The 18,302-nt window shown below is 41.9% G+C and overlaps 2 protein-coding genes across 7 annotated transcripts in view; both read right to left on the reverse strand.

Annotated features, from left to right (window-relative positions):
• Positions 1–2,469, reverse strand: part of strip2 (striatin interacting protein 2) — a 29,435-nt gene extending 26,966 nt beyond the window's left edge. For 2 of the 3 annotated variants that reach the window (XM_026147198.1, XM_026147197.1), the window contains exon 1: positions 2,206–2,469. In XM_026147198.1, coding sequence (XP_026002983.1) covers positions 2,206–2,316 — 111 coding nt within the window. In that variant the 5' untranslated portion in view covers positions 2,317–2,469. The remainder of the gene's footprint in view (positions 1–2,205) is intronic. The other variant, XM_026147199.1, reaches the window with a different exon arrangement.
• Positions 2,470–4,135: 1,666 nt separating this feature from the next.
• Positions 4,136–18,302, reverse strand: part of ahcyl2b (adenosylhomocysteinase like 2b) — a 51,998-nt gene continuing 37,831 nt past the window's right edge. For 2 of the 4 annotated variants that reach the window (XM_026146185.1, XM_026146186.1), the window contains exons 5-17: positions 18,138–18,240; positions 17,886–17,980; positions 17,540–17,646; positions 15,937–16,053; positions 15,703–15,766; positions 14,568–14,656; positions 14,415–14,485; positions 13,519–13,613; positions 11,951–12,049; positions 10,050–10,118; positions 9,873–9,951; positions 8,956–9,076; positions 4,136–7,346 (exon numbers count right to left, since the gene is read on the reverse strand). In XM_026146185.1, the coding sequence (XP_026001970.1) occupies positions 7,340–7,346; positions 8,956–9,076; positions 9,873–9,951; positions 10,050–10,118; positions 11,951–12,049; positions 13,519–13,613; positions 14,415–14,485; positions 14,568–14,656; positions 15,703–15,766; positions 15,937–16,053; positions 17,540–17,646; positions 17,886–17,980; positions 18,138–18,240 (1,116 nt within the window). In that variant the 3' untranslated portion in view covers positions 4,136–7,339. Of the gene's footprint in view, positions 7,347–8,951; positions 9,077–9,872; positions 9,952–10,049; positions 10,119–11,950; positions 12,050–13,518; positions 13,614–14,414; positions 14,486–14,567; positions 14,657–15,702; positions 15,767–15,936; positions 16,054–17,539; positions 17,647–17,885; positions 17,981–18,137; positions 18,241–18,302 lie in introns of those variants that run through there. The other 2 variants (XM_026146182.1, XM_026146183.1) reach the window with 2 other exon arrangements.

Genomic DNA, 18,302 nt, shown 5'->3' on the forward strand with positions numbered 1-18,302 from the left:
CTCCAAACTGAACTGGCACGGCTCCTGTGTTTGCACGCTCTACACCGCATCAGCGTGCAAACACCGGGCGCAGTGTCAAGGCTGAACGCCCCCTCTCCTACCAACATATGCCAACATGGACAACCGATGACCACTCCAGCCAGCAAGAAAGACAAACAGTCACGTACACGACTGAGTAAGGTTTGAGATTCCTGGTTCAACTGTAGAGGCCAGGGAACCTCATTCATTCACCCCCAACCCCCTATCCATTGACCGTATGATGAATATGCTCTAGTTCCCCCAAAAAACATTCAGCGTCCTCTTTCAAAGCACTCTGAATGGTTTCGGCTTCAACGCACTCTGAGTAACATCTCTTATGTATCTGGACCGAGTAACCCCACCAATGAAGCCCATCATCTAGTAATTTTTTCATGAGGAGGATGAATTATAGCTGCCGAGCACTGAGGGAGCCTTAACAACAAGCCTCGCCAGTCAAGTTTAGAAATAGCGGAGGAGATTACAGCTTACAGGTCCATATTACAGAAGGTGACTCCCATAAGCGTCTACGGTGGCTCTAAACACTCTTTAAACCACAGAAAATATGCTTATACACCGGACCTATGGGACCGCCTCAGTCTTTTTTATCAAAAAAAGGATACTGCAATGATGTAAAAAAAATTAAAAAAAATAAAAAATTTATTGGCTGATTCCAATGTACACCCAGCAGTTCAAACACAAACTCACTGGATTTGCAGGTACAAATTCTTAGACAGTAAAAAGGCTCTAATATCAACATATTACTCAATATTCTATTTACATACACTTGCTAGCTACTTCATTAAGTATACCTGTTCAACAGCTTGTTTATGCAAATAACTAATCATCCAGTTATGTGGCAACAAGTCAATACATTTAGGCATGTAGATGCAGTCAAGTCGGCCTGCGGAAATTCAAACTGAGCATCAGAATGGGGGAAGAAAGGTGATAATCTACTGGGATTTCTCCGATGGCAAGACTGCTTCAAGCTGAAAGGAAGGCAACGGTAGCTCAAATGATCACTTGTTACAACCAATATGTGCAGGAGAGCATCTTTGCTGCTGAAGCAGCAGAAGAGCACAATGGGTCCCACTCCTTCCGGTTAAGAAGAGGAAACTGAGGGTACAATTTGCACAAGCTCACTAAAATCAGGCAGAAGATTGGAAAAAAACAAACATTGCCTGGTTGGATGAGTCTCGATTTGCAACAGGATCGATATTTGGTGCAAATGACATGAAAGCATTGATCCACCCTGACGTGTAGCAATAATTCAGAAGGCAATTATGGTCTAATAGTCTAGGGAGATAATTTCTTGATTCACTTTGAGTTAAAATACAATCTCATTTATATAAAACGCATTACAAATTTAAACTTTCTAACTCACAACGTTTACGCTGACTACATATTTTCATCATTTGTGCCTCTCTGTTTTTATCAGTTTACAATAGACGATAACAGCCTCCAGAGCTAGCTAGAAGGCAGAGGAGGGCACCTGCTGGTGATATGTATGGGACTGGAAACAACTGTACATTTAGTGGGACTGTAGCATCCAAATTAGGTCTCTGACGCGCCCCAAACAATTCTAAATTTATAACAGGCCAGCATCGGCTTATTATTGTGCCACCAGTATATCACTCATACTGTAGTTCAAACCTCAAAGATTTTAAATTTGCACATGTTTTATTGTCTGGCAGCCACTTTTATTTCAGTTTCCAAGAAAGCGTACTAAACCAAATCCCTCCTTTCACAAAGATACCAAATAAAACCAATAAATGCTCATCTGAGGAGCAGGCGGACTGCCAAAAACCGATCCGATTCTCTGATTGATTAAATGGAGGATGCACTCCAGATGCCATAAGGACACCACGAGGACATAAATATGATATGCAGTTACGTTCGGTGGTCCTGGGAGCAGCAGTCACATTTCACCACCTGCAGTCCCCCACGCTGAGCACCGCTGTAGGATTACCGCTGGGTTATTTATAGGAGCCGCTGCCAAAATAACACCTCGCCGTCTGCCCGCATGCATGCTCTGGAGCAAAGACGACTCGCTGCATGGAAAGGACATTCAGCTGATCTGAAAGCTTCCCAGCAACAACACACACATACACACATGTACGCACACACAGCCGTCCAGTGCGCTCCTGTACCAGGAGCTGTGGGAGCCCGCTGTGCTGTACTTGAATTTACCTCTGACTCCTTCTGCTGATCCTTGAACACATCTTTCCCTTTCGGCCTCTGTCTGTCGCCGTTATCGTTAAGGTTATTAATGATAGGTACCTCCATGTCCTCCGTCTGCATCTTTCACGGTCGGCTCGGCTCACTTCCTCCTCCGCGGATAGTGCATACCGATCCGGTGGACAGCTCAAGACTGCACCGCGTCAGGAGGGGGGGACCGACTCCGGAGAGCCAAGTTGAGGATCTCCTCCTCCTCCTTCTGCTGCTGTTGCGACTCCCCCCCCCCCCCCCGATATGTTTGATTCGCTGTCCCTGCTCGAACCGAGAGGGCGGAGTTAAATAGAGTCGCATCAGCTGACACATGGAACCAAAACGATGTCAGTGTACTAAAGTGGAGGTTGAATGGCTCAAAGTATGAGAAGCACCTACATCTTATAAAAATAACTGCTGCATCCCCTTTGCTGAGCTGCCACACAGTCTGCCGTCAGCCGTGATGTCACTGTCGCAGATCACTTCACGTGTGTGCATCTTCATTTGTCATTTCACCTCCTGTCACTTTCCCCTGTGAATTATTGATGTGTGGCTGTGAGGGGATTGTCCTGCAGACTGAAACACACACAGCCCCCTGACTGTGGAAAAACCACTTAAGATGACATGATTGGAGTGAACAGTTCAGAGCAGGCTTGTGCCACATGGCCTAGGGCAGTGGGGGAGGTGAGAGAGTTCAAGGTTAAATAGTAATTTACTGGTGGTTAAATCCATCGCAGGCCAAGATCAGCAGACACAACACAGGAGCTACAAAAACACAGTGATGTGAGGAACTCTAGAACTCTAGTCTAAATGTAACTCAAGTACTCACTTTCAGAATTTTATGTGATTTCAGTTGATGGACGATTTTTTTTAGGAAGGCAAATTGGATTTATCGAAAACATTAACTGTTTAGTTTCATGGTAGCAGACAAACTGCAAAGTACCTACAGACAGTTTTTGCAAGGACGAGGTTTCCTATTTTCTGTTATAAATTCCAGGCCACAGCTCAGGTTTGGTCTAAAAACTATTCCAATGGTATCATCAGGGTTAATTTCTCTTAAAGGTGGGTCAAGGCAGCTTCAAAAGGCCTGACTACAGACTGTATGTAAAAGATGGCAGCAGACAACAGTGGTGGATCTATTCACATGACAGATGTAACATTAAGTTGTTTGCTGTAGGGTTACGTGAATAAGGCTCCAGTGAACAAACCTAGAGACCAGTTGGCAACTACTGATGTCTATTCTTTGGTTGGGAAATAGTTGGTTAAATAAATGTTAATAATGAGTCCTCATTGTGTATTACACTGGCATGAATGCAGTGTAGTAAGAAGCAGTGAGTTTCAGAGCCACCCCTGTGAAATTAATGGTGGCAGTCTGGTGACCTTGATAAAACCCGTCTGGCTCCACTGCTGTGCCCACTTCAGGCCACCCTCTCCCTCCACCTTAAACACTGCAGATTTGTCACAGTGACACTTCATATAAGAAACTAAGCTTACACATTACTGTTGTAGCACCCAAACCAAACCTCATTTTAAATGCTTCAAAAGAAACAAGCTGAAATAGAATGTAACTGGATTATAGTGTAACACACATACAATACGATTCTATTTAAAGTAATCTGCTCACATAAACTTGAGTAATGTTTCTAGAATAAATAGAGGCTCAGAGCCAGCTCGGCTCAGCTGATGTCAGAGATGTCCCCGTCTGACTGCTGCTGGCTCAGATGAGCTCACTGTGGCTGTGACAGACCTCAGCAGCTGCATGCGTCTTCTTCTTCCACGGCACATAAATACAACTAGAAACCAATCCACGATGACACAACACAGGCTGCGACATAAAAAAAACCCTCTGTATGTGAACACACTGGGTGACTGTGTATTAAATGTAGCAGAAATAAAGCAGCACACAAAGGAATAACTTTTTTTCCCCATTTTTTTATTCATTCAGATTACAGAATTTTGTCATTATTGCTCATCATCTAACATTATCACTTGCAATATTTAAACATAGGGTTTATTTTTTCTTTATTAGACAACTTAAAACATGTTGAATTTTTGTCAGTTTGAACAGTATGAGGATTTACAACAATAAATACAGGTGTCAATTCTTCTTTTACCTTCCTATACTTTTAAAGGTTGTCATATCTGCATATAGTATGTATATACATCTATGATGCTGGTGTCTTCCCCCGCCTACCCGGTCAGCAGAGCGCTGACGGAAAAACAAAACGGTTTCTCCACCCCTAACACACAGGCTAGGATCCTGAGGCAGCTGGTAACAAAGCAACTATGGCCTACAAAACAGAAAGGATGCTTACAAATACAGAGAGACATTTAGATGTGCACCGTCGTCGTCGTCATCACGCTCGTTCACACACGCGCGCACAAAAGGAAGAAAAAAGACTTAAGACAAAAGGTTTAAGTACTACAGACAAGCAGTCAACAACATGAAGAGACGGATGAAAGGGACTCAGTATAGGAGTTTGACTAAAGGGTTCCCATATTGTTCTTATTTTTGCCTAAAACAAAAAAGGAACAGTTTTATTTATTTATTTGACCAAAATTTCAACAGATGCGTGAAACCTTGTCAAATAGGTAGTACAAGCCCTCTCAGGAACCCTTCAAAATAAATCCTGAACTACTTGATTAAACTGACCTGCAAAAGCATACTTATTCAACTGGTAAACAAAGTTTTTTTGTGCCACTCCCACCTTTTCAAAAAAATAAAACTTTTACTGTTACCTTTCATATCTAGTACGATACAGTAAACTTTCAGACTTGGGTAATGAGCCACTCTGTGTGCGTTTGATCCTAGTGTGTGAAAGCAGAGCTGGCGGCGTCTCGCAGCACGCCAGAAGAGATTGTGATCGGTTCAGGTGCAGAGCCGGTGTGGCAGCGGGGTACACTTCAGGTGAAATCACTGTCAGGGCTTTTCTAATTTCAAATGTCAGCTCAGCTGGGGACGAGCTGCAGTGGATGGCGACTGTGCAGCTCATTACAGCCATAAGAAAGACAGACAAAGAAAGAAAGCGCCTTCCGGGTGGGAGAAAAGGCGGAAATGGACCTGAAAGGCTAGTGCACGTCAGAGATGTCGTGTGCGTGCCGTCTTTCATTTGTAAGCTCAACTCATCTGTGAGTACCAAAGAGTTGTGTCATCTGATTATGGCAAATACAGTAATTCTTAACAGCACCATGTGTTTTACTGAGGACCTGACAGAAGAAATCTGCTTAATGGGACAGCTCACCTCACAGTCATTTATTAAATAGATTTTCCTGGCATTTAGTGTTATTTTATCCACAATGTACACTGCACAGATAGAGATGTATGCTGTAGAGGCGTCTGCCTTCTCTTAAATATAATGGACGTAAGTGGGGTTTTGCTTAAAGCGGTAACTCAAAAATACTGTTGGCCTTCTAGTAGATGCAACTATGGTATCAAGTTAAAAATCATACATCGTTTCATTCTCGAGTTATCACATTCACAAACCTGGGTGTCTACGCCGCCTGCCCAGCAGGGTGTGGGTAAAAATCTCATCTTGTTATTGGAGGTTTCATGTAGGAACTATTTTCTTTCTTCTGTCTACATCAGCCAAACAAACAGCTCAGGGGACGGGGGACACCCATTAGTGTTCACACCCTGTCACAAAAATAAGCGTTATGAGTGAGAGGGTTGTTGTAATTCAGCAGGAAGGAAACAGTTCCTACATGAAGCTGCTCACAATATTTGGGTGGAGTTTTGTTCCTTTATCTTGAATAGCCGGAGCATAATTTTGCGAAAGTAATCCTGCTACCTAGTTTCAGATCGATTTTTTTTAATGCTCCAAGAACTAGAAGAGAAGGTAATGCTTTTTAGTTCCATGACGTTCAAGAGAAGGCAGATCCAAACAAAGCTACAACCTACATTTGAAAGAAAACAAACAAACTAACTAACTACATTTGATTTTTGAGGTGAGCTGCTCCTTTACGTACCAGGGTGGCTGCTGTTTGGTATTTCTGTAAATATTTTCTCACAGTATTTAAAACGAGAGTTCGAGTATATTTATTACACGCATCATTAGAACATTATACTGCAATGATATTAGAGGAGAGGAAATAAACGAAAGATAGAAAAATCTTTTCTTTATAAACATCTAAATACACAGTATACCCTCGTGATGATCCAAAAGCCTGCCATGCTTTTACTACAGTATTCTTGTTTAAGTGAAGGACCAAATAAAAATACTTTTCATTACTTCAACACTGGCGTCGCTAGAGCGGGTGAGAAAGAAGAGCAGCGAATGAGATGGTTTCACTGTGGGTTTGAGTGACAGGTGTTTGGGTGAGGGGCTGGCGGGGGTCACCCTCCAGTCACGTTTTAAAAAACAAAGGAAGAAAGAAAAACTACAGGGTGACCCGTAGTGACATAAGAGCATACTAAAAAAAACCAACTTAAAAACAGACAATTCGCAATCAAATAAAACGATATGATTGGACCCTGAGACCCCCGCCTAAACCCTCAGTCTAGCCCCACCCGTCCCACCCCAATAATACACAAAAAAAGAGAAGAAAAAAAAATCACAAGTAGAAAAGAAAAGACGACAAAAATAAGGGACAGGAAAAATTGTCCGACACAAGATAAATCTTCAAAGGTGGTCTTCATTCACACAGTTTTTTTGTTTTTTTTAAATCAAGATTTTTTTTTAATATAGTATATATCTTTAGCTTCAGTAATTTCATATTTAACAGATAAACGATAAAAGATCTGGCAACGTGGAAGGGAGGATGGAGGTTTACATACGACTCTACATACAAATGAGCGTCTGAAGAGGACCGGGTGGAAATGATGAAATGACGAGTGAGCGGGAGACGGGGTTTGGGAGCTAGCTCGAGGTGAATGGCAGGAGCAGCTCCGAGGTGTAGTTAATGTTATTATTGTTATTATTACTGTTATCAGGCGGGGGATAAATAAAACGACTGCCATAAGCAGGGAAAGCCACGCCCCTCCCCACCCCCACCCTGCAGGCTCGTTCAGAGCTCCGCCCCCTTCTCCCTTACATATAAAGCAGGTGTATTGTCCTCCCTCCTGTCCTCCGCTACCAGTCTGTATGATTCACGGAGTTCTTCTTCCCACAACACTTGGCTAATACCTTAAAAACAAAGAACATACATGTTAGCAGCTGTCGGAGCAACTGAACTGACTGTGGCGGAAACAAGCAGGTTAAACTGATGTACAGGTGTCAAAGGAAGAAATCAAAATCATTTTGGATAAACCAAATGCAAATTTAAATGATAATATATACCCAAATATATCTAAAAACCAAACTTTGTTGTTAATCTGATGCTTTTCATTACAGTTCTGCACAGACGAGGAGAGTCGAGTGAAGCAGCTCCTTCAGGCTGACAGACAGGCATTGCTGTAACCATGGCCTCACCTAATGGTTTAACAAATGTCCATCCACAGCAGCCTGAGACTGCATCCATGCACCAAAACTACATTTATCGAACCCCTTGATCTGGATTATTATCCTCAAAACTTTAAAATGACGTCTCCATATTTTTTGTCTTCTTTTAATTTGATATACATTTGTGAAGATGTGACGGGATGTGAGTGTTGAAATTTGCACATTTGCCTAACAAACAAAAGCTCTCCGGTTTGATCTTGGGAGGAAATGCAAAATGCCACTTTATCCTTCAACGGTAAAGATTCCTTCTAGATAATCCTGGATTCAATTACGGATCCAGATCAACTTTAAATTTTCCTCTTTCAGTTTAGCCATGCCCTACTTGTTAGGGTTTGGGGGGATCGACTGAAATTGTGATAGCGTCCACAGCAATGCTGGTATTAGCAGTGGCTAATACTACCAGGATAGGAGTGATGCTTTTGTTTGTCTCCTATAAGCCCAATGCACTCCATACAAACACACTTGGCTCCGCCCCCTCCTCCCTACTCTGCTGTATTTAGTAGGCGGTAAATGAAAACACTGCAAGCAGTGATGCGTGTTGAAGGGAAATTCTCTACTTTGGCAACACCACCAACTTATTTGAATACATGAAAGATCACAAAACAGAAACAGCTTCTTCCTGGAATGAGCAGCAAAAGAAACAATGAGGAGGAAGAAATGCCTTCAGACAGATCCAGTGAACAAAATGTTTCAGTCATGATGATGATTCATCTCTTATTAATGTCACACAGCTATCCTCAACATAAGATCCCATTATAAGTCAAAAATACCAGTATCTTTACTTTGTATCAGGAATACTGGCTCTGCATTTTCGTCGCATTGGGCGGATACCGTATCACACATCACTACTGCACAGCATCAGTCCAGCGACGCTGCTCTTTACTTGCAAATTTGTGTTTACGTTGAAATGGACCATGACCTGAACAGTAAGCGCGACACAGAAGTTTAGGTTCTGAGTCTATATGGAGCTGGTAGACAAAACACCTGCATGTATTAATCTCCCAAGATAACCAACCTCTTGCTCAAAACAAAGCATGGCTATAGTGGTGCGATACCTGGTGGCTGCTGTAGCTCATTAACATTCAGACCTAAAGTCGCTTGGTGAAAAGGCTGATTAGAAAGCTAAACCCACCAGTATTCAACAGGGTCTTTGAAAGGATTTAGCTTTAATAAGAGGGTGTGGTACACTATGTCAATTTAATAACAAGTACATACACACGGGATCATTATTTGAATTACGGGATTATATGTCAGCCACTCAAAACAGTGCAAGTGCGCTGAGGTGTTTGCTTACCTATAGTAATTTGGCTTAAAGGGCCCGTTCTTGTTTAAGCCCAGGTACTTGGCCTGCTCGTCGCTCAGCTCTGTAAGATGCGCATCAAATGTTGGGAGATGCAGGCTGGCCACATACTCATCTGAAGGGCAAGAGCGAGAGAACGTGCTTACATTCACCAGGCGTCCATGTTTGATTAATCATTTAAATGAGAACAGGAAGTAGCAGGATTTCCCAGCTGTTTTCTTCTGCAGTGATAACCGTCTTCCTTTTTCCCTTTCTCTGACCGCATTCTTCTCTTCCTTATCCGAACCCGGCCCTCTCCCACCTCTGTGTCAGTGTGTGTTGTGATAACAGTGGCAGTTGCTTACAGACCGACCTACATTCTTCTCCTTGTTTTTCTCTTTACGATATGTGCGCTCTGCTCTCAGCCTCTGAGAGACGGCTCAGAGATGTGACAAGCGGCAGACATGCACACATGTGTCTACAGATACACAGGATTCACTCTGCTGTGAGTGATTTGCTATCCGGGGAGACGACTCTGGACTGAACAGATGAGTCTGTCTGCAGAGATAAATGTAGTCTGTCTGCAGGGCTTCTAACATGCTGTAATCACATCCTGTACATCCACGTAGATGGTATTTGTTACACAAGAGGTTTTTATGTGTTCTGATATCAAAGTGGACTCTAAATCATAAAAAACTACTATGATAAAGTCCAAAATAATTCGTATTTATCTCACACTGGGGTTAGGCACAGCCCTGCAGTTCATCTTCATCATCCCCTTGAAGACAGAAGGTTTGAACAACAAGTTGGTGGAGCTTTTGCCTAAAACCTAAGAGCCTGACTGAAATTACTTGAATGCCGAAGTCGTTATTTGAAATGTTTAATACAAACATCCACTACTTTAACACATCCAGAAATGATGGTACTCTTACCCATCTTCTTGGGCAGCAGGTAAACATCCTGTTTGTACCGTCCTTCAGGGGCATTGTAGAGCTCTATCAGTGCCAGTGCCTGGACAGATCCACACACACACAAATGCAGCAATGCAAAGTGTAACAAGCCAAACATATGCGACAATATAAATGAGACAAATTGATCCACAGCTTTACCTGAGTGGTGGCAGTGATTGAGAGAACGAAAGTGGGCACAGTGGAACAGCTGAGGTTCAGCAGACGACCCTGGACAGGAGGGAAAAAACAAAACAAAAACAACAACACAAGGTTAGAGTACAAGTCAAAAATACACATACAGGCTCGCGCCTTTGTGTAAAAATGTACCTTTTGGGCGGCATCATGAAAAGGAATCAATAAACTCAGATCTCGGTGTCCCTCAACAAATCGACTGTGTATCAGCTGTGTAACGCTGCAGTCAGTCCTGTTAATGAATGAAACTGCTGTGCATTAGCTTACTGATGAAGACAGATGTTGCTAACTATGCACCGAGTGGCCATCCCTCTGAAACTGAAAAGCTACACGAAGAGAGGGGAACAGACTGCCGTTCAACTGTTGTTGCTGGATGATGAAAGCAGAACAGAAACTCCACACAGGGGTTTAATTTGCTGTACACACTGAAGTCCACACACACGCTGCTCGCTAGTGCTGTGTGCATTTTCACATGATAAAGCAGCTGTCTGTGAACCATCTTACAGCTTAATAATGCTCATAAATATGACATAAATGCCTGAGTGTGCATTATTACACTGGGACACAAAAAGGGAACAAAAAAATAACTTCCTTTTTTTGGACAGAGCCACAATTTAAATAAACTTTAAACATCCAAATGTTAGCTATACTAAAGGATCAGATGTTGTTTTGTATATTTAAACTGAATGGCATTTTTGGAGCACTGCTCTATTTTAAGGATCAGAACAGAGTGATCTGGAGGCAGGTGAGGTGAGGATGGAGGCGCAAATCTACTGATGTGGTTAAAACTTCTGCAGATCAAACAGCCTCAGAGAGGCAGGCATTGACAGGCTGGCAGTTTGCCTGTCTGGCCCTGTTGGACTGCTCTCATTCTGTCACATACGCACACACACCTCATCTTATCCTAAAATATTCATGATCAGGGGGTGAGTGTGTGCATATTACTGCAAGTAAAGTTGCAAAAAAGTTTGCAGGGTAAGTGTCCTGTTTATGTGTTTATTCCATAACAACTTGCACTACATTACAAAAGAATATTTTAAATGATGATTAATCAACCAATTATTAAATATGAGAGGATAACTCTGCCAAAGAGGTTTCCAAAGTGATTAAATCAGAGGAGAAAATAGGATGAATAAACTCGCCTAAAAGCAAGAATACGCCCTGAAAGCAGTCGAACTTGAAGATAATTTAACGGATGTGGTTAAACATCGTCTGTGTAAACGTCTACTGTATTTAATCCTTTAAAATTATTTTCTTAAACATTGTCATGGCAGTGGGCCCATTTTACAAAGTGCTCTTTAAATGGCCATAAACCCAATACAGTTTGTGACTCTGATGACAAACCATACGGGGATATTTGTGGTATCAACGCAGAAGAAAGCATTCACAAGGTTCTGCTGTCTGAACACAGACAACTTGGTGTTTTAGGCATAAATTTGGACACGTTATTCGATTATTTTGCCTGCTAACATTAATGCATTATGTACTGCTCTGTTTGAGTGGCTGTTTGCCTGCCAGTTACAGTCTACATACAAAGTAATGCAGAACAGCACTAGCTAGGGGTTCTCTGTCTTACAAAAGTACTCCTGACTTCCAGTTACACAAAGAGGTGCTTAAGAGAATGAAAGAATGAAAAGTGGAATATCCAGCTCTCTAAATAAAGTAAAAGTTTTCTTCTAGGATTTTACATTCTGTTTTTGTATCGCAGCACCATGAATCACTTTATGGTAACCATTTATTTAAATATGGACATATTATCAACATCATCACACCAAAAATGTCTAGTTGCCTGTTGTTGTACCCCGGACTGAACTGATGCCAATTAGACACCAGGATTAGAAGGAAGACGCGTGGCTGGGTGTGTTTACCTCTGCCAGCAGGACTATCCTCTTTCCATCAGGCCAGATTACGTGGTCCACCTGAGAGCGCACTCTCTCCCAGGTGAGTTCAGGAGTCCGCAGACTTGCCTATAAGGAAGAAACGACATCATCGGTTATTTGTATTTGGCTGTTTGCTCTATGACATCTCATCACGAGTCATATGTTGACTGAGCACGCTTCATTTCCAGGACTGGAGTGACTCAGAGCTTCCTTTCATATGAACCATTTCCTTTGTCCATCACCCATTGTTATTACTGATTTTGAAACATCCTCACGTTGCCCTTTGTTCCAATTTCTAAACACTTCTGTACAATCTTTAATGACCAGAAAGCTTTATTAGCCTGTTACAGACTGATAAAGGTACTAACAGTAGTGGTAAAGTGTGCATCCGGTGTCTGCAAGTACAAAAGTTTCACAAGACATTTTGAGACCTTTATTATCATTTTATATGAGGTGTAGATTGGAATGTTTAAAGCACACCCATAATAAATATGAAAATATGATTTTTGTGTTAACTGGTTGAAATGAACAATAAGTCAAAATGAAAAAAGGAAATAAAAGTTTCTTGTTAACGCCACGTCCAGCCATCTCTCATTAAACTTATCTTTCCATTCCAGCAGACTTATCGCACAGACTGGCTAGCCTCTTGATTTTTATCTTCACAATTTCCACAAGTGTACTGTAAACTCTAAATGAATGACCTGAAAAGATTCCGTAAACAGGGAAACTTATAATAACTTAAGGTTAAGGCAACAAATTAATCTCGTTTTGCTGCTACACACTTGAAACAGGCTTAAAGCATCATTGGAACATTAAGGAAGTAAAAAAAAGAAAGCTGCACATGTGACATCCATCCACTATTTGTTGTTAACATTAGCCTAAACCGCTCATCTCTGTATATGAAGATGATTAAGCGTCTTTCTGAAGTGTTCTGCTGGTACAGCCTTTTGTACTGAAGCAAATATCTTAAACATGCAGCTGCACAGGTTGATTTCATTGTGTACATGGGTCAAAGATAGTTACACTGTGTGGTGCAAGTTCTTGCATGCATGTGACTGGTGATACTTAATGATTTATTTTTATGGGGTTTTTTTATTGGTAAATGTGTATTTCAAAGACAAAGATTCATGGCTGCCCTGGATAAAAGCTTAACAATCTTTATGGTTTGAAAGCTTGTAAAGGTCTGCTAGTTTTTGCATTACGTAACCAAAGAAAGGCTAGTGGCAGCTCCATATTTTTCCTGTTTTTCTAGGAAACTAACTATCCATCTGTCAGTCTTGTTTATTTCTGAGTGTAACAGCAGGTTATAGATCAGACCTTTTACTGACGCCACACTTACTCAAGTCTACGTCGACTGCTACCATGACAACAATGAGCAATCACTGCCCCAGGTCAAGCTTTACAGACGTGAGGACATTTAACAGGGGAGCAGAAATCTTTTACAGTCTCGATCGAGTAGTTCAGTCTTCCAAAATGATAACTAGTGGCAGTGTTTTAACACGCCTAAATCTGATGAGATGACTACAATTTAGACCTCGTGCAAACTGGCAACTGACCACATCGATCTCAGTGTTGGAATGTCCCATGTTGCAGACGATGCAGCCGTTCTTCATGCGGTCGAGGTTCTCTCTCACCACAACGTTCTTATTGCCTGATGAGGGGAGAGGACACAAAGAACAGAGAGAAACGTTGAGGAAGCAAAAATCTCCAGAGGAAGGAAAGAGGCTCGGCTGTACGTGAGGTTTTAATCAAATACGACGCTGTAAAGGGACTGAACAGGTTTTCTGAAATCTATGTACTGGGGGGAAAAGAAGGAGGATTGCCCTTATCGCTCATGATTTAATTACTTATCGCACGACTTGAACAAAGTTAATTAGGGAATGTAATTTAGTTTAGAGTCTCACCTGTCTACATAGAGCATTTTAAATGGTTTTGTATTTATCTATTTAGATCAAAACAAGCTAAAATCTTTTACTAAGCAATAAAAAACAGACGTGATAGAGGTGAATAAAAACCAAACAAAGAGACTGCTGTGTGTATGTGTGAGATAAGAGTTATGACAGCGTGTTTTAATATATTTGTTTCTTTTATTTCACAACACTCTTGAACTTTATTGAGGCCACAAATCCTTTTATTATCTTTGCTGTTATCTTTGCCATTTCCACCTAAGGACAGACCTCTGCAGCTCGCCTGCCAGCAGCACCGACTAATGAAGCTGAGAGGGCGAGTAATTCTCTGCTTCAAGCGCTCAACTTGCTGGCTGCTGAGTTAAGAACTTTATTAGTAGCTGCTGCAGACTGATTACAAGGACTTATTATCCGTTTAGGCACCCTGAATGAATGATACCAGGGACTGCTTTATGTTTTGTATCCTCCTAACATGCAACATCTAAGCTGGATTTCTCTTTGCATTGTGTTTCTTCTTGTCAGATAAGGACAGCGGCTGAACCAACCTGTGCAGGTAATGACGATATCCACTTGTCTGATGACTTCGGTGAGTTTCACCAGCCTGAAGCCGTCCATGCTACGGTTGGTTAAAGAAAGTGTGTAAGATGAATGCAGCATCAACGGCAACAAAGGAAGAACAAGAGCTGAAGAAGTCTCACCAGGCCTGCAAGGCACAGATGGGGTCGATCTCTGTGACGTAGACGATGGAGCCCATTGCTTTGAGGGCAGCGCAGCAGCCTTTTCCAACCTGAGGAGAGAAAAAAAGTACAAATGGAGTTAACACAAAGGACATAAACCCATATCACATGCAGAAACTGTCCATGATGCTTCTGTTTGAGTGAATGTAGTGTGTTAAGTGTGCACACTATTTCACTATTTAGAAAAAGAACTGAAAACGACGTGTTTCTTAATCAACCAGTCACACAATAGGAGCCACGTGGAAGCAACAAGGATCAAACCACCTATTTTGTAGCACTGCTGTCCATTTAGTGTGACTCAGTAGTAATATATTATATTAAATAAATACCAGTACGTCCTACTTGACTGGGTTGCATTTGTCAGTATGCAGGCCACAATTTGACCCCAAATCCTCTGAAGAGGACAGATTACTTACGCCACGACAAAGCACTAACATAGGAGTAATTTGAAGTAATCTTTTTACCATTTTAAAACCTCATACATTTTAATTTTACTCGAAGTCCTCTGTTACACACAAAAAGGTCAAAACTAAGGGCTATGTTTTGAAGCGTGTTCCAGTTTAATAGCAACTATGGTACACAGCGTTGACCACAAGGCGCACTTAGAATTCATTCAATCGTGTCTCAGTAAGTTAAGCACTTGGGTTCAAAGAAAAGACCTCCTACTGTACACTGACACATTAGCCCCGTTAGGTTTTAATTTAAACCCAAAGCAAAGAAAAAGAAAAAAAAAAAAAAGAAAGAAAGAAAGAAAAGGTTTAAAGAAATTTATGTACTTTTTTAAAAAAAAAAAAATCCACAGCAGCTGGCCTCTGCTACCATCACTTGGATGTTCTATTAGCACAAAACTCTCTGGTGGCTTGTTCTGTATTAATCAAGTTCAAGCCAGCCTTTTACAAATTTAATTGCCACGGCCTTAGCAAAACCCCATCCTTACTTAGATGCCTCAAAAAGGCCGACAACAATTATCTAACTTGTCGTGCTACATTTAAATCTGTTCATGTGCATAAGCGAACTCACAGGAGACAGGACAAGGCTTCAGTGTTTGCATCACTGTGTGAACAAGAAAGGTGCGTGACGAGGACGGTGGCCTTACCTCTCCATATCCACACACCACCACCTGTTTGCCTCCAAACATGACGTCAGTAGTCCTCTTCAGGCTGAGGACAGAAACACTGTTATAACACACAGGCGACCCAATCTTTATTCACACTGTTTGGAGCAGACTGGATGCGGGTGTATACACCTTGCAGCAATGCATGTTATTAGAAACAAAAAACTTGGCCTGTTTTATAATTCTAACAAGGTTCAACAGGAGAGCATTTCCTACCCGTCTAAGATGGACTCTCTGCAGCAGTACAGGTTGTCAAATTTCTGCTTGGTGACTGAATCGTTGACATTCATGGCTGGAACGCAGAGTTTCCCGGCCTTGGACAGCTGATATAACCTGCACACACAAACACACACCAAAAAACATTTAAACTTTACATCAGAATACAATCATGTCTCTTAATTCAATGACTGGAAGAAAGGTGGCAAATTAATCCTGACAGGAGAAGCTGCTGCTTAAATCTTTGAAAGGATTTGTTTTATCATTTAGATTTAACTGATGTGTTTCTATTTGCGCAAATGAAGTTGAAATTTTGCTACCATGCCACAAATATACAGTGGAGAACATATTCACCACTAGATGGTGATGTTGGCACACCACAGATTATGTAAACACTTCTTCAGTGAGAAATAAATACACAAACCAGCACATTAACAGACACATTTACAGCACCTGGTTTTATCTACCTAAAGGTGGAATGTCTCATTCATCTGGAGGTAGATGCTGTACTCCTCATCTAAACAAATAACCCCCTCCCACTGGGGCTCAATCACAAGCTCAGCCCTAAAATTCATTGACATGCATCTCCAAGACGACTGCACTAATAATGGGCTAGCTGGTTAGCGCATTCATGCTTACACAGCATGAATGCATATTTCTCATAGCTGTGATTTAAAAAACAAAACACCAAACAAACAAGATCAGCATTAAATATTATCACACAGACCACATGTAAGCACAAAACCCCAGCATGCCAAACTAGTGAGAGCAGGTTGTTCGGACGTTTTTTCTCTCTCTATAGGACGACTATAGTGCCTGCAGGCACCATCCTTTCCCCGGTGAAGCTGAAGCCAGAACCCAGGGCAACCTGCTGCTGCGGCTGCTGGCGCAGAGAAGCCCACCGACAGATGGGGAGTCTTTGCATGCAACAAAGATGCAAGGAAGGCTTCTTGCACAACATTCTCCCGTGAAAACGAGCTAAAATCAAAAACCTCATGAATTCCTCTGAATCCAGTTTTTTGGGATCAACCCTATTTTGGCTAAACAGGGAGTGTTTGCACGTGCAAAACAAATGCAAGCCTTTTTTTCTAATGTCAACCATCGACTCTGAAAACCTGTGCAGGCCTCCTTTTCCAAACTCAGAGACTGACCCAGAATTAATAAGGGGAACTGATGAATACGATTCTATTGATGTCTTCATTTCTATATTTCCTTAGTAACAGAGAGAGGTGCAGGCTCTCAAACCGTCCTGCTCTACAAGCTGGACGGTTTTCCTCTCAATCCACTCAGGAAAACGTGCAGACACTCTCAGGCTATGGTTCTCCTGTGTGTGACCGAACACTCCTTGCTCCAAGTCGGCTTAAACGTTGTGTGAATTGGTCAGAATCACATCTCCCCACAACATGTACAAACACCTGATTTGACTTCAGTACACATACAGAACGGACAACCAGTGGACCATAAAGGGATCTCGTGTGTTGAATCAGAACGGATCAATCGACGTTTATGACACACACACACACACACACACACACACACACACACACACACACACACACACACAAAAAAACAAAAACTAAACTAAAAAGACACCACGTCCTACCTGTGCACACCAGTAACGCTCTCCTCTACTATGCCCTTGATCTTCTTGAACATGCTGGGATATTTTTTATAAATCCAGTGAGTCAGGTCACCACCGTCATCCAAGATCTGACGAGAAATCAGAAAGATAAGTTTTCTATGTTTGAATATGCAGAACAAATTATCTGATATAATGAATGCCCCTTTCTTCACTTCTAGCCACAGTGGTAGACAATCATCACGTAAAAATACATTTAAAAACCTACTACACAACAGATGAATGGCCTACCAATGATTGATGTTTGATGTAAAAACCACAGAGGCAACTTTTCTGTAATAAGCTTTATTTAGATATGTAGGTGTGCTACCATGTTGGGCTGCCAGCCTTCCACATTGACACAGCGGTCGATGCACCACCAGAAGTCGTCCTCTGATTCTCCCTTCCACGCAAATACACTGAAACCTACAAAGAGAGGAAGCGTTGAATACATATTGCATACGAGTGTATGAATAACAATGGATGTGACCATGAAGGGAAAAGCGAGCGCATTAATATTTTAGGCAGCAAAAAAGAGAGAAGAAAAGGTCAGGTGTCACCACATGGGAACACTGAGCCTCACCTCCCTCTGCCAGGGCAGCTGCCACCTCATTCTGGGTGGAGTAGATGTTGCATGCTGCCCATCTGCACTGAGCGCCCAGAGCTGACAGAGTCTCCATCAGCACCTTGGGAGAAGACGAGGGTCAAGTTTGAGTTTTCGTCGTGGCAGAAGAGAAAAATAAACAAG

Source organism: Astatotilapia calliptera, chromosome 17 (assembly GCF_900246225.1).
Source record: "Astatotilapia calliptera chromosome 17, fAstCal1.2, whole genome shotgun sequence".
Classification (NCBI taxonomy): Eukaryota; Metazoa; Chordata; class Actinopteri; order Cichliformes; family Cichlidae; genus Astatotilapia; species Astatotilapia calliptera.